At 42.1% G+C, this 15,018-nt stretch overlaps 1 protein-coding gene across 2 annotated transcripts in view; it reads right to left on the bottom strand.

The window, feature by feature from the left end:
- Positions 1–15,018, bottom strand: part of LOC101851255 (sulfate transporter) — a gene marked incomplete in the record, with an annotated part of 91,643 nt that overhangs the window by 67,930 nt on the left and 8,695 nt on the right. For both annotated transcript variants that reach the window (XM_013080297.2, XM_013080298.2), the window contains 1 exon segment: positions 1,310–2,332. In XM_013080297.2, coding sequence (XP_012935751.1) covers positions 1,310–1,844 — 535 coding nt within the window.

Genomic DNA, 15,018 nt, shown 5'->3' with positions numbered 1-15,018 from the left:
AAAAAAGACCCCCAACAACAACAACAACAACAACAACAACAACAACAACAACAACAACAACAACAACAACTCGACAATTAACAGCGACAACAACAGCGACAACAACAACGACAACAACAATAACAACTAAAAGTTCGCTAAACTCTTGTCTTTTCTCCTCGAACAGAAAATAGAAACCTAAATTCAATATGTTGCGACATACTGGTATTGTTGCATTGGAACCAGAAAGAAAGAATGTGAAAAATCAAACAAAAGTAAATATAATGTGAGATAAGTAGGTGGCGTCGGTGGCCTAGTGGATAGGCTGTCGGACTCGTAATTGTGAGGTTGCGGTTTCGGGGGTTCGAGCCGCAGGCCCGACTTTGTGTCCTTGGGAAAGGCACTTTACTATTTTACACGAACTTTCCTCACTTCATCCAGGTGGGAATGGATACTCGGCCATACACAGCGATAGATCATGTCAGTATGTTAGTATTTTAGCGCTTATAAATGACCGCTTGCACTGTATGCTTCCGAGCTCTCAGGTCTGTTGGGGGTAAAAGTATAGATTGTGAACCGCATAGAGCTTGCTGTTGAGCGGGGATTTGCGCTATACAAATGCTTTCTATTATTATCATTATTGTGCACACGTCAGTCACTCATAACAGAAATTTCCTTAGCATGTGCTACAGCAAAATCCCTGGATATCTCACAGACCTCATCCCTCCTCCTGATGTTTGCTTACTTTTTCTACGAGACACACACACACACAGCGGTGTAATAATGTTTGAGCAACGAGGAGTGACGGTCACTTCCGAAAATTAGATGGCATAATGGTCACGTAGATAATATTTAAACACTGAACGAAGCCATTTATTCAAAGCTAACAGCGCAGGGGGCACTTCAATGTTTGAGCTGTTAACCCTTTTCTGCCGGCACCTAAGACCGTCCGAAGCTCTTTGGTAGGACTGTAAAAAGGATACGGCAGTGATGGGGTTAATGACGTTGCTTACTTAAAGCAGATGACGTCAAAACTATTGAGTAAACAATGACTAATCGCTATTGTAGAATTACAAACTTTTATCCGACATTTTTGCCCGTTTTGAATAACTATGGCCATGAGGTCAGGAACCAAAATTATTTATGTTCTACCTGCTCTATCAAAATTGTAAGATTATTTGGAGTCGTAATCAAGACATTCAAATATTTGCATTCGAAAACGCTTGACGCGTTGTGAAATTCCAACTTTTTCACGTCAAATTTCCCAAAACTACGCGGTATGCAGATAGAAGTTTGTAATTCTAGGATAGCGAGCGTAATGTTTACTTACCTAAACCGGATGGCGTGAGGATCAGTTCGGAGCCCGGCAGATACATTGGGTTGTCGTAGCCAAAATGGCCGCCATTACCCACAGAAAAGCCTCCGTTTCCTGTGAAGTAGGCGTCTGGTTCTTGATAAGGATGTGCGATGGTGGACACTCGCTGTCCATCAGTGAACGATGGGGAAACTCTCGGCACTACTAGAGTGATATCTCCTTCAGCTGGCACGACTGCGGGTGAGTTCGTAGCGAGTCTATTGGCCGAAGAAAGACTAGCGGAGCTGCGAGATTTGTGCAGGGATCTCGCGCTCGCTGGCCTTGGTAATCCTGTCGTGTGCCTCCCTGTTGCGGGCACATTAAGATTCCCGCTTCTTTGGGAGTGAGAAGACAGGCTAGCGGAGCTGCAGGATTTGTGTAAGGATTTCGAGCTGGCTGGAATAGGTAAGCCTGTGGTGTATCTCCCTCCTGTGGTTGGCACGGGATTCCCGTTTCCGCGTGAGTCATTCATTGGGGAGGAGTTTATGTCAAATTTCGCCCGTTGAGGCATTCTTCTGGCGGGTGAGTGGGTGGGTGGTTTAACTTGTCGATGGGTGTTGTTTGGTGGGTGTAGATGAGTGGGTTGACAGGGAAGTTGGAGGACAATCTGAGTGGTTGAGTCGAAGTGTGGGTGTGGCTTGTTTCAGTGGATTGAGTGGGTGGGTGGGTGGGAGTGATGAGTGGGTGTGGGTTGGTAGTGGTTGTGGATGGGTGGGTGTAGTTGGTGATTAAGTGGATCAGTAGTTCTGTTGGTTTTTTGGTTGAGTCGGAGGGAGGGTGGAACGGTGAAAGCTACTGTAAAATTATGCTGTTCGCAGCTCCCCAAGACGTGGCCAGAGTTAGCACAACAGAGGACAAGCAGAGCGACACCTTCCCTCCACACAAGATACTGTCTTTTGTCTTGATGTTCCCGTACAATGAAAGGTCATGTGACTCAGGGAGTTAGGACGTCACTGTAGGCGTGACGGTCATTTCACCAGAAGGAAAAAGCGGGATGCTCTAAAAATAAAAAAACAAATAAAACAAATGATTATGCCAGGTTATATACAAAAAAATCACTCACTAGCACGCTCACAAACAAACAAACGAACAAACGAACAAACAAACAAAAGTACACATATATACACACATATACACACACATATGCTTATAGGTATAGATGCAGGTATAGATGCATATAATATATAGATGCATATGGAAGGATAGAGTGGCGTCGATAGTCTAGTGGTTAGGCTACCGAGCTCGTAATCGTGAGATTGCGGGTAGGGGGTTCGAACCTGAGCTTGGTCCGACGTTGTGTCCTTGGGAAAGGCACTTAACACCAATTTCCCACTTGGCTCGGTCCTTTCGGAGATGGACGTTAAACTCGGAGGACGCCTCTTAAATAACCTATACCAATTTCAGATAGATAGATAGACAGATAGATAGATAGATAGATAGCTAGATAGATAGATAGATAAATAGATAGATAGAGAGGGAAGAGCAAAGAGATGAAAAGGATTAGGAGGAGACTGAGCAAACAAACCTCTTCTCAGAAAAAAAGCTTTCAGCAGAAAACCTTCCTTCATAATGATATCCCACACAGAGAACATTACTTTTTCACAGATTTACGCTGATTTGATTTTTCAAATACAGTCAAACCTGCTCTAACGACCACCTGTCCAAAACACTCACCTGTATAAACGACCACTTTCCAAATCCCCCTAGCATTAAAAAAGTAAATTATTGTGACACTATCCAATAGGACCACTTGTCTATGATGACCACTTTTCTCCTCGACAATGGGCGGTCATCTTGGACAGGTTAGACTGTATTTATGTCTGATGTTAAGAAACAGGACGTCGAAAATCTATCTAAAGAATAGACAATCTCTACTTCAATACAAATAATCTGCGCGCTAGCACGATGCTCCGTAACATTCTACCGTCGCTGGAGATATGCCTGTGCGCTTGCATCAGAACTCTCCTTCTCTACTTTCACAACCTCCGCAACAACTTTTAAGGTGACGTCACACTTGAGAGAGTCCACGACCGGAGACACATACACAAAGCGATGAGTCACAGTTTAGTGCAGAAAGTGATAGCACTCTCTGGTGAAAGTCTCATGTTGCAAAAACCTGGAATTGTGTTCCGCTTTCACATGTCTCGGGGAAAGTTCGCAGCCCCGTAGACGTTTAAAAAAAAGCATGGACATAGTACGATTACATACATTGTCGAATTTGATATTTCACGCATTACATAATAACTACTACACGTTGCATAACTGGAGACTACAGGGGATGGGAGGGGAGGGGAAGTGGGGTGTTCTTTTCGTTGCATAATCCAAAACATGCCACGAATAGAATATGGCTTACATTTCCGGCGTTTTTCATGATCACATTGAGGTGAGAAAAGAGAGGAGTGATTGGAGGAGACAAAGATGGAGGTATACAGAGGTGAGAGAAGTGAGGAGTGATTGGAGGAGACACAGACGGAGATGACGTCAGACTTGATGGATCTACTAGGTCAGAAATCGGAAACAGGATGACGTGTCCTCTAGAGGGGTAAGACGAGTAGGCGTGGATCCCCTCAACCCCCCCCTCCCGCTTGTCCCCACCCCTCTAAAAAAAATCCCCTCATCTGTTTTATTTGAATCATAAGGTGTTTGAAAAAATTAACACGAAATCGAAGACAGTCTTTGACAAGTCTTGTTTTTCCTGCTGATTTTCTTTTGGAGTGGGGGAAGTTGGCCTTTTGGGGGAAGGGTGGTGTGAGTGCGCGTGCGCTTGTGTGTGTGTGTGTGTGTGTGTGTGTGTGTGTGTGTGTGTGTGTGTGTGTGTGTGTATGAGTGTATGTGTGAGTGTATGTGTGAGTGTATATGTGTGTATGTATATGTCTACGCATATATGTGAGTGTATGTATGTGCAAGTTTGTGCATGTGTGTGTGTGTGTGTGTGTGTGTGTGTGTGTGTGTGTGTGTGTGTGTGTGTGTGTGTGTTTGGAGAACGGGGTGGGTTTTGAGGTGGGGATAACTATGGGTGTTTCAAGGAGGAAAGTTGAAGGTGCTGAGAAATTTGATGCCTCCCAAAGCAGACAGCAGAGAGTTCACGATATCCAACATGATGGGAGCTGAGCCATGAGACACCTAAATCGTGTCGAACGCATATTAAAAAACCCCCAGAACTTTTAGTTCAGTAAAGAGTTTTACGGCACTTGCAACACAATAAGGTCATATAAGTGCCGAATATTAGAGGTGTTACAAGAGAGTAACAACAAACGTAAAAAAGAAGGAGGAGAGATAAGGACGATAGATGTTTAAGAGGAAAGAAGGAGCAAACCACACCAGAGCACCCGCCAACCACCCACCCCAGAACTTTAAAGACGGCTGGTGGGCGGAGGTATGTCAAGGTGACCGTTCAGTTATGAAATACAATGATGGGACACACTGTTCACTGAAACAAAGACCTGCATTTTTAACGTCTTGTACTCTTTATATCTCCCATTTCTTCTGTCTCTTCCATTCTTTCTTTCTTTCTCCCTTTCCTTCTTATTTAAATCTCCCCCCCCCCCCTCTCTCTCCCTCTCTCCCTGTCTCTACCATACGCACATACTCTCTGTCAGTCTTTCTATCCCCATCCCCCCCTCTCTCTCTCACTCACTCTCTCTGTCTCTCCCACACCCACGCTCTGTCAGTCTTTCTCCCCCCCTCTCTCGCTCTCTCTCTCTCTCTCTCTCTCTCTCTCTCTCTCTCTCTCTCTCTCTCTCTCTCTCTTTTTCTCTAAAATTTCATTTCCTAATTAATATATATCCCACTTTCTATATCTCAGGGGACGTGTTCCTTTGACCTTGTCTGTGAAGGACAGCCTTGACTAACAGACTTACATCCCAGCTGAAAAAGGAGACGAGTAGACAGAGCACTTTTTGGAATAGGGATTTGAACCACGGCCTTTGTGTACAAGCCAAAATGCGCAACCTTTACTTTGCGCCACGGATTCAAGGGATAAATCCCAAGCATCTCTTATCGGATATGGGTTCTAATTTAAAGGGAATATTTTGGAAATGGATTAAATTATCTTGAAAGTAGTAATTCAGTCGTAGCCTTCAGTACGAACGTACCTGCAGCCTGTCTCCTTATTTTAATTACTTCATGGAACTTGAGAGTGATTTCAACAGGTTATTTTTTGTTTGACGTTCGGCGAACTCGATATGTTACAGAGCCTTGTGTTCTATTTTTTTAGTGACAACAACACCCATCAACTCCCGTAAAACAATAATAAAAGAAAGACAAAAGAAACACAAACAAAATTTAAAAAACAAACAAACAAAACCAACAAAACAAAACAAACAAACAACAACAAACAAAAAAGAGAGAACAAAAATATTACCCTAAACTTTCACAACTCCAGGTCAGACAAGATTTGACCTGACACCATCGATGTATGGTGACATTCCACAGCGTCTAATATTACCCAATAACAATAACTCTGCAGTCAAAGACAGACGCCCTCCCAGGCGTGTCACTTGACAACGGACAAACGATGCCAGAGGTGACTTTGAGGGGAAGAAGCTTCTGACTTTCAAAAAATATTTTCTTTTCCCCCTTCTTTTTCTTTCTTCCCATCTTACCCATGGAGACTGGCGTTTATGGTGTCACGGTTGGGCTTTTTGACGTGACACGCACAAAATGTGAGTTCATTATATCCGCGTGGGCCATAGACATGTATCATATTATAGTTATAGTAGTATCACAGACTGTGCTCTCCGATTCACCATGGGGCGCTCCAGATGACTCCATTTGGAAACAATTTAATAAAGGGCAAGGATGGTAAAGTCGGCTCAGGCGACTTTGATTTTTGAGTTTATAATATAATATAAATACTGCCTGTTGGCCAGGGTGTTCTACTCCTCTCAGTTTGGGTCCAATCCACCAGCTTCCAAGAGCCGACCTAGTGATAATCTTCAAACTCAGAATAGGACACAACAGGCTGAAGCATCACATGTTGTCCCGATTCAAGATCGGTATGGACCCAACTGTCCTTGCAGTGCTAGTCGCCAAGTTGCACAGCACATTCTCTAGGACTTCCTACTACTGGATGCGGCAAGACAAAAATACTGGCCTCAGCCCTGGGACAAGCACCAGACGTTGTATGGCAGCCCTCTCGACCTGAGAATAACTTTCGGCCCTCGCCATCTAATCTACTATGAAGAACGCTGAAGAAGAAGAAGAAGAAGAAGAAGAAGAAGAAGAAGAAGAAGAAGAAGAAGAAAAAGAAGAAGAAGAAGAAGAAGAAGAAGAAGAAGAAGAATAGAGTGCATACCCACGCTACACAGCTTAGTTTAGTTTAAGTAAGGTTTTACGGCGCTCGCCACTGCATAAGGTCATATGAGCGCCAAGGGGTGGATGTCAACAGAGAGGTCCAAACGGAGAATCAGGTTTTCTCTGCTCACCTCTCTAACCTCGCAACAACACAACGTCTGCTTCGACTATCAAGGCACCCAGGAAATAGCAGTTCACAAGAGAGTAACAAACATACAAAAGAAGTAGAGAAAAATGACGAAGGCAAAAGTATGAGGAAAAAAGAAGCAGCAGTTCCCCCTATGTGGTTCCGGCACGGTATGAGCATGACATTGATAAATCAGCCCATTTACAATACTGTGCATAGCAACAGGTTAATATCCTCCCTTTGGGAATAGCACAAAGACACTTCAGTCAGTAGTGCTGCCCTGGTTTGGGGGAGGGGGGGGGGGGGCGACAAAGCCTGCTCTGTGCCCGTTGCAAAGTTTATATAACAAACTGACAAGATCTTTTGTTTTCTGAAGTCGGTTACTCATTCCCACCAGGGTAAAGTAGGCAAATTTCGTGTTAAGTACATGTGCCAAGAACAACTCGTGCCCCTGAAGAAATTAAGTTGAAGAGTTTTTGTGCTTCTATCAACGCAATTCAATTCACTTAGAAAAAAAGAGGGAGGGGTGTGGCTGTTTTGACCCTGACTGTCAGGGTCAACCCAAACCTCTTTTCTTTTTCTTGTTATAGTGCAGATTCAAGGTGTGGGAACTCTTTCTCAAAACTGATCGGCATCCTCTATCGCCCAGAAAAGGCGGAGGAAGAGAGTGATGCGCTGTTCGATTATTGAGACAGCGATTTTGATTTTTTTGGGGGATGGGGGTAGGGGTGGGGGGACAATAGTTGATGGAGGCTTCCAGAGATTAAAATATATAATTGAAGCTGCTATTCTACTGCAGTGTGAATGATCCATTTTTAGGGATTCGTCTTTTTGAATGCAGAGTTATAACAAAAGTAACGCGAAAGGAAATGCATGTACACGGGCTTATAACTTTCAGATCACCACACCAGCGACAGGTCTGTGATTTAGAAACCATTGGGGAATATTAAAACCCACACAAAAAGTGTATTGACGTTTTGAATAATTTGGTTTGGAGGTATCAGGCAATAGATTCATAATGTACTTGTTTGAATGGAAAGAAAATTTATCCATTAATGTCCCAGCAATGAAAGAACATTTTCAAGTAGATTGAAGGAGGGAATTGATTTTTAATGTCAAAAGGTTTTTCTTCTTGTTTTGCCCAACTTTTAGATACAGAACAGAAAACGAATGACTTTTTTGAGTTTTTGAAAGAAAGCAGTGCTCGCATTGTAAAGAGAACAGAAAGCGTTGTCGTCCGTGTGTTTTTTGCGTTTGGGTTTTAAAAAAAGGAGAGCTTATTTCAAGGCATATAGCCCGCCTCACCCCTTTCCCCCCAAATCGACATCACTAACAATTCACAATTTTTAAAACCACACAACTCTAAATTCGATTCTATACCTTACAATGCGCGGTATCTTGCACAAAAATGGTTGTTGGGGGTGGGGTGGGGGTGGGGGACAGAGGCACAGACGAAACAAAATAGAAAGAAAATAAGACAGGGTTGAACGAAATAAAACAACAAACAAAAACTAGTAGTACTCCCCGAAGAGTAAGACCAGCCTGGTCACGACATGACCTACTGTTGGAGTTAGACTATGAAGAGAACTACCCGTACGTCAATATTAGAAGATTGTTCGATTACTATTATGAACAATGGTACTATTGTTTACGTAGTGAACGATTCGTACAATTGCTCTCTTGAAAATGATGTACATGTAAATCTTTTCTGTGCCTGTCAACAGACTCCCAGGGTCGTTTAGTGCCCTTTAGACAGCAACAAACAAGCAGTTGGGCTAATTATCTCGTTCACACTTTCAGGTTCTGGCTATTTCTAAACGTGTTGAACCTTTCTCTGTTGGGACGATACTCTTATTTTCCGGAAAGGAAATCTAAAGACGTGAAGAAAAGGTGCTGCTTCTGCCTCTGCTGCTGCCTCTACTGCTGCTGCTGCTGCTGCTGCTACACTACTACTTCTACTTCCAATAATACTACTAACTACTACTAATGATGATACTGATAACAATAATGATAATAGTGCCTTATCAGCTTTTAGAAACAACTCTGCATAAATCAAATATTTGTATCCAAGATGTACTGAGAGTAACAAGAAAGTTGATAACAAAAGAGCAAGAATAGGTTTACATACATGTATATGACGCAGTACAATGACATGTACAACTGAGAGACTACTAATGGTCCGATATCTACAGAGTAGAAAGAAGTATGCAGTAAAAATAAAGGTAGAAACCTCAAAAAAGCAAACATTTTTTTTGCTTGTTTTAGTAAGAGTTTTATAGCATCTACAATTCAAGTAGATCTATATCATATCAGTGTCGAAGAATAGATGTTTTACCAATAAGTAAAATACAAAGAAAAGGAGGCGAGATATGGATGTTAGACATAGGAGAGAAGGAGCAAACCACAGCAGAGCCCCAGCCAAACAACTTTATAGAACGGGAAAAGGTACAGAAATAAAAACAGAAGTTGAAAACTTCCAGACCGGGCAAATGGGAACGACTTTTGCTGAGGTAAGCAGAACATCCGAGGTGACAGAGAAATTCCCAGAGACGGCTATGACGTAAGACGATACCAAAGGTTTTAAAACCTCCTACACGTGAAAGTTTCCAGATGGGGTTTCAACCCGGTCATGCTCATAAAGGTGTCTGGGAGTTTTCCCCACCCGCCAGTAATGTACACCAGCCGCGCTGAGTTCCGGATTCCAGAAAAAAAAAATACTGATCTTGTGTAACGATGAGGACTTTGACTTTCACGCACGCACTCAAAATAAATAAATAAATTAACACGTTTTAATAGATACATAAATAAATAAATAAATAAATATATAGATACATAAATAGATGAATAAATAATTTTTTTTACGGCAAGCAGGGAATTTGAACAAAACTTTTTAGCTTAGTTTCAGCAGAGAGTTTGTACCACAGCGTAGTGCAAACCAAATGGGTTATGTAATTGCCAAAAGTTAGGACTGTTGCTAGAGAGTAACATTTAAAAAAAAAGAAGGAGGAGAGACAAGGAAGACAGCTGATGTTCTTCTGGGAAGAAGGAGAAAACCACATCGGAGCGCTCGCCAACCAACCACAACTAAATCCTGTTTAGGCTACTTTCAGTGATTAACTAGGATAATTTGTTTTAATAGGTGTTTTACGCACTTGCAACACAATACGGTAATATTAGTGCCGAAAATTAGAGGTGTTGCAAGAGAGTAACATACACAAACAAGAAGGAGGGGAGATGAAGACGATAAATGTTTGATAGGGAAGAAGGAGCAAACCACACCAGAGCACCCGCCAACCACCCACTTCTTCTTCCTTCTCGACGACTCTAAACAGTCATTCCAGTGATGTACACAAGCTAGGCTCGATACACAGTTTATTTCAAGAGACAAATACCTCATCTTTCCACTGTTCGTGCTCTTCCTAAGGGTGCTTGTATACGCGTAAGGCAATACTAGAGGAACATTAGGGGTTTCCATACTGGGCAAAAGGCTACTAAGTAATGAATAGAAACAAGACAACATTGGTTGCACATAACCTTCAAAGTCAATTTTAGACAAGCAATTTCGCTAAAGTTTCGTCAGATCTCTCCAGGCTTTCTCACAGCTAAAATATTCCGACAAAAAAGTTAATTAACTTTCTTAGCCAGACAAGGAGACAATGCTCTTTCGGTCGGCACGGTGACTTACAAAATAACCCCGATATACAAACCTCTTGAACAGTTTTTTAAGAAGTCTTATCTTATGCCGCTAATGAATTTCACAACGAATTGCTTCACTTACTTTTTGCTTTGCGTTCAGCGATTAATTTTGGAACTGGGTAGACGATAAAGAGAGAGAAGACGGTGTAATTTTAGGGTTCCCTATTTTGATACGTTGATTAGGGTCAGCAAAAGAAGCACCGGCATGCATCCTTTTTCTCAGACTCGGACTTACTTTTCTGTTGCAGCAGCGATTGGGGTTGTAGTCCAACGCTTGTCAGCAGCCAACGGAAGAGTGTCTTCAGTTTGTGCCAGAGCAAGGTCGGCTGTAACTGTATAGTCCAATGCGAGAGTGACGGTGGTAAACTGCCGTGCCTCGTGTTGCTTCCAATACTTTCCAACAGTGCTAGAATATCCTCTACAGGGTGCAAAATTAAAACGTGAAATGGTTTAGGTTGAGTCCTTCTATCAAATTTATTATATTATTTATTTAAACCTTCGAGTTAAACGTCCATCTCCGAAAGGACCGAGCAAAATAGGAAATACGTATTAAGTGCCTTTCCCAAAGACACACAGGACGCTCGAACCCCCGAATCCGCAACCTCACGACTACCAGTCCGGTAACCTAAATACTAGGCCACCGACACCACCTACAAGGTGCAAGCCTGGGCAATAATTATGGAGACAAGATATTTTACCCATTGAAAAAAAGAAGCAGAAATGGGAAAAGGAGAAAAGGCAGACCTACTGGAAGTTGCAGAAGCGCTTTCAGGGATGAGCCATAGAGGAAGTGGCCAGGGACAGACGAGTGTGGCTTAGACTGCTCTCTGCCTTGTATACCTGACGGTACAGGGAGCGAGTAAGTAAATAAGCTGTTGCCCATGCGGCAGATCCCTCCTTTCCACGTGACTGATGTTGTCCAAGGGAACGGCGTGTGCAAAGAGGTTTAGCGGTATACAAGACATACACAAACAGGTTATTTCCAATACGGAGCCCTTGGTTTATCGTTCAGAACATCAGACCGAGAGGAAAATGTACTTAAATAAGATCGGAAATCATAACTTGAACACAACCAGGATTCTACCTATTCATTTAGTTTGAGCTAAGAGAATCACAACGACACTATAACGCCCATTTTCTGCAGGGAAAGAGTAAAATAGACTGACAGAATCAAGCGAGGGAAAAAACTAGGATTCGAACCCTAAATTTCTGCATGGCTCGCCAATTCTAGAACCTACTGTGTTGCTGTGACTGGCTTACCGCTGAAAAAAGGTAAAAAGGAGCTATGTGTTTGTTCTTATGCGCTGTAAATTAATTGGGTCCCCATTGATACAATTCAAATTATTCAAGAAGCCTTATGTACAAAGCGACGGACCTAGTCATTGCACGACCAGTGCTGGTAAGCTTTTTTCTCTGATAAACCAATATCAAAAGTATACTTTTGTATCGCAACAGTTAGCCTAATAGTGAAAGAGAAATACTTTAGTATCGAACCCCGTCTGTGTTGTAGATGGTTATGCTTTTTGCCTAACATACGAAGGTTCTTTTTCTTCATGTGATTTCTTGCGCCTTTATCCTGGAATAACACATCCGTCTAAGCACACGTTGACCCAATAGGCAAGATCGAAGAACGCTTCCTAAAGGATCTAAAATGTGTCGATAGGGCAGTAAAAGATTAGCTATCAACCATAGCAGCAAAGATGACCGCTAAGAGAGAGAAAATTTGTTAATATTAATGTCGAACCGTTAACTTTTTTCGATTAATCGATTAATTTTTTAAAAGCAAAATTCTAAAGGAAAGGGGAAAACAGGCACATAGGAGACATGTTTGCAAAAACTTTGTTCTAATGAATGTATTCAAATGAAGTTTCGTGTTCATTGAGCGGAGAAATTAAAAAGGGTCAGAAATAAGACCTAGCACACTTCAGTTGATTAAAAATAGGTAGAACGTGCTTTAGAAAGAGCTGCGATTAAAAAAACAATCAGATCAAACAAATAGAAAACAATTTTGTGTGAAGCCATTACTTTGTAAGATATTACGTTGGCTTAACGCCCTTTTCAATACTGACAGGTTATTTAAGAGTTCGCACGCCGGACACAACGCCTTTATCTGACTGGATCAATAAACAGATAGACTTAAAACTCTCCCCCCCCCCGAAAAAAACAACAACTAACAAACAAAGAAACAAACAAAAAGAAATAATTGAGGTCAGCTTCAGTTGTCGGTTAGGCATTAAATTTGGTGTATCTATGAAGTTTTGTAAAAGAGTGATTTCATATGGCGTATTTTTTCACTAGTTACAATAAAGCATGTTTGAGTTTCTGGTTCGTTTGACTCTCGGGGGCATCATCATAAGTTATCAAATATTACTAGTTAAACTCAAATGACTTTCAGAGTATACGGCAGAGACTACTTTTCTTGCCCACGCTGGTTATGTTTGATTCAAACAAGTGGGTTTAGCATATCAATACATGTTGTTGTTGTTGTTGTTGTTGTTGTTGTTGTTGTTGTTGTTGTAGGCTAGTTGTTGTTGTAGGCTAGTTGTTGTTGTTGTAGTTTTCAAACCCCTTTAGCTGCGAGCATTTCGCTCTAGGCAGCGCAATGCCTCTCTCAAGTAACTACATGTCCTTGTCATCTGGTCAACGCCAGAGTAGAGCTGGCTTTGTAAGTCTGTAGGGGACAGATTAATACATTAAAAAGTAAAGTTGTTCCCGCATCCGATCCGCACACTGGGAATTGCCTTGTTAGTGTTAATGAGACAACTTCCAGGGCCTTCGGCTTTATTATTGTGGCAGGCTGGCTAGTTCCTTTCCACGCCGCCTTTACTTCCCCAACTCAAAGTCAGGTACCATTACTCCTGGGTGGGCAGGAGGGGGCGAAAAAATCCGTGTCCGAACCGAGGCTCGAACCGGACTTTCCGCTTCGGAGACAAGTGCACTAACTGCTCCGCCACAGCACCCTCAGATTTATATATAATAATAATAATAATAATAATAATAATAATAATAATAACCGCTTGCCCGCCAATGTCTTTTTTTAGTAGAGGTTTTACGGCGCTCGCAACTGCATAAGGTTGTATGAGCGCCAGAAGATTAGACGTGTTACAAGAGAGTAACACACATAAAAAGGAAGAAGGGGAGATAAGGACGAGAGATGTTTGATAGGAAAGAAGGAGCAAACCACACCAGAGCACCCGCCAACCAACCACATCCTAGAATCTGGGATGTAACGTCCCACATCCGCCAATGTCTGAGGATGCTCAGTACACCCACAGAGGAGAACATTAATTTCTCCAGCGAAATAGAAGAATTAGAAGAACTAAAGGTGAAGATGACTTTTGGCTTTTGCTGTGGCTGATGAGACCAATTCTGGAAGAAAAATGTTTGCCACATTTTGAACATTCAAAAGCTCCACTTCAGATGTGTGGCTCTTTTCGTCTATGCAGACGGTCAATTTAGCTTAAGATGGTCTCAAGGTTGTCTTCATGCATCCTCGTTCATGGCTAATTCTTCCTATATTTGAAGCGCAGATTCTGTCGCAGTGCTTGCACTTGACTCAGCTAAATGCGTGGGCCTGACTGTATGGAGAACGTGCCTTACCCAATTTGCACGAGCCCCCTCTTGACTTTGCTGATTTAGTCCAAAGGAGCGATGAAGTCAATACATTTGGAACCAGTAGAGTTGCAGGGGTTGCCAGAAGATAGTTCGAATAGTTCCTCCCTGTCGACTGCCTTAGGGGTCCTCCCTCCGGATTTGTTTAGAGTTTACTCCCTTAGCCTTTCATACTCCCGTATGCACCCACAAGGCAGTAAGCACAGCTGCAGGTAAATTTAGTATCATCTACTGTCATTGTGATAGCAGCACTAAGGCAGACCTGACTAACGTCACTTGATAGCTTCAAAAGACATCTTAAACATTTTCTGTTCCTACAGGCCTATGCTTCATAAGCTTTTAACGTTATTTTTCATGATAGTTGTTCTGTTCCTATGTTTGGATGAAAATAGTCTATGTGTGTGTTTGTGTGTGTGTGTGTGTGTGTGTGTGTGTGTGTGTGTGTGTGTGTGTGTGTGCGCGCGTGCGTGTGTGTGTGTGTGCATTAATATATATTGCATGAGAAGAAAGGAAGTAGTAAGAAAGGTTTTGAAAATTGGGTATTCCAATGTAAAGAACATTGAGCTACTTTTTGGGAAAAGCGCTATATAAATGTTATATTATTATTACATTATTATTATTACTTCATATGGCAAAGGTAATTGCATAAATAGAGTTCCGTGTAACCTATCAGAAAAACTGCACCCCATGGAACAGCGCGGACTGGGTGACAGCGTAGCATACACAATTGGAGGCATGACAGCAAGATCTAAAAATATAGAATACAATATAAAAAGTTTGCTGTTCACGTATTTCCATTGTACATCTGGTACTTTAAACACAGTCGATTAGACCAGACTCGTGTTTTGCATAAATGGAAGAACGACATACTGCGCTATTATAGGCGGGACATTCCCTCTAACGACGAGGGTGACAAATTGCACATATATAGATCTATCAATCTATCTGTATATAT

Source organism: Aplysia californica, unplaced genomic scaffold (genome assembly GCF_000002075.1).
Source record: "Aplysia californica isolate F4 #8 unplaced genomic scaffold, AplCal3.0 scaffold00080, whole genome shotgun sequence".
NCBI lineage: Eukaryota > Metazoa > Mollusca > Gastropoda > Aplysiida > Aplysiidae > Aplysia > Aplysia californica.
This window is presented reverse-complemented; position numbering and strand designations above follow the sequence as displayed.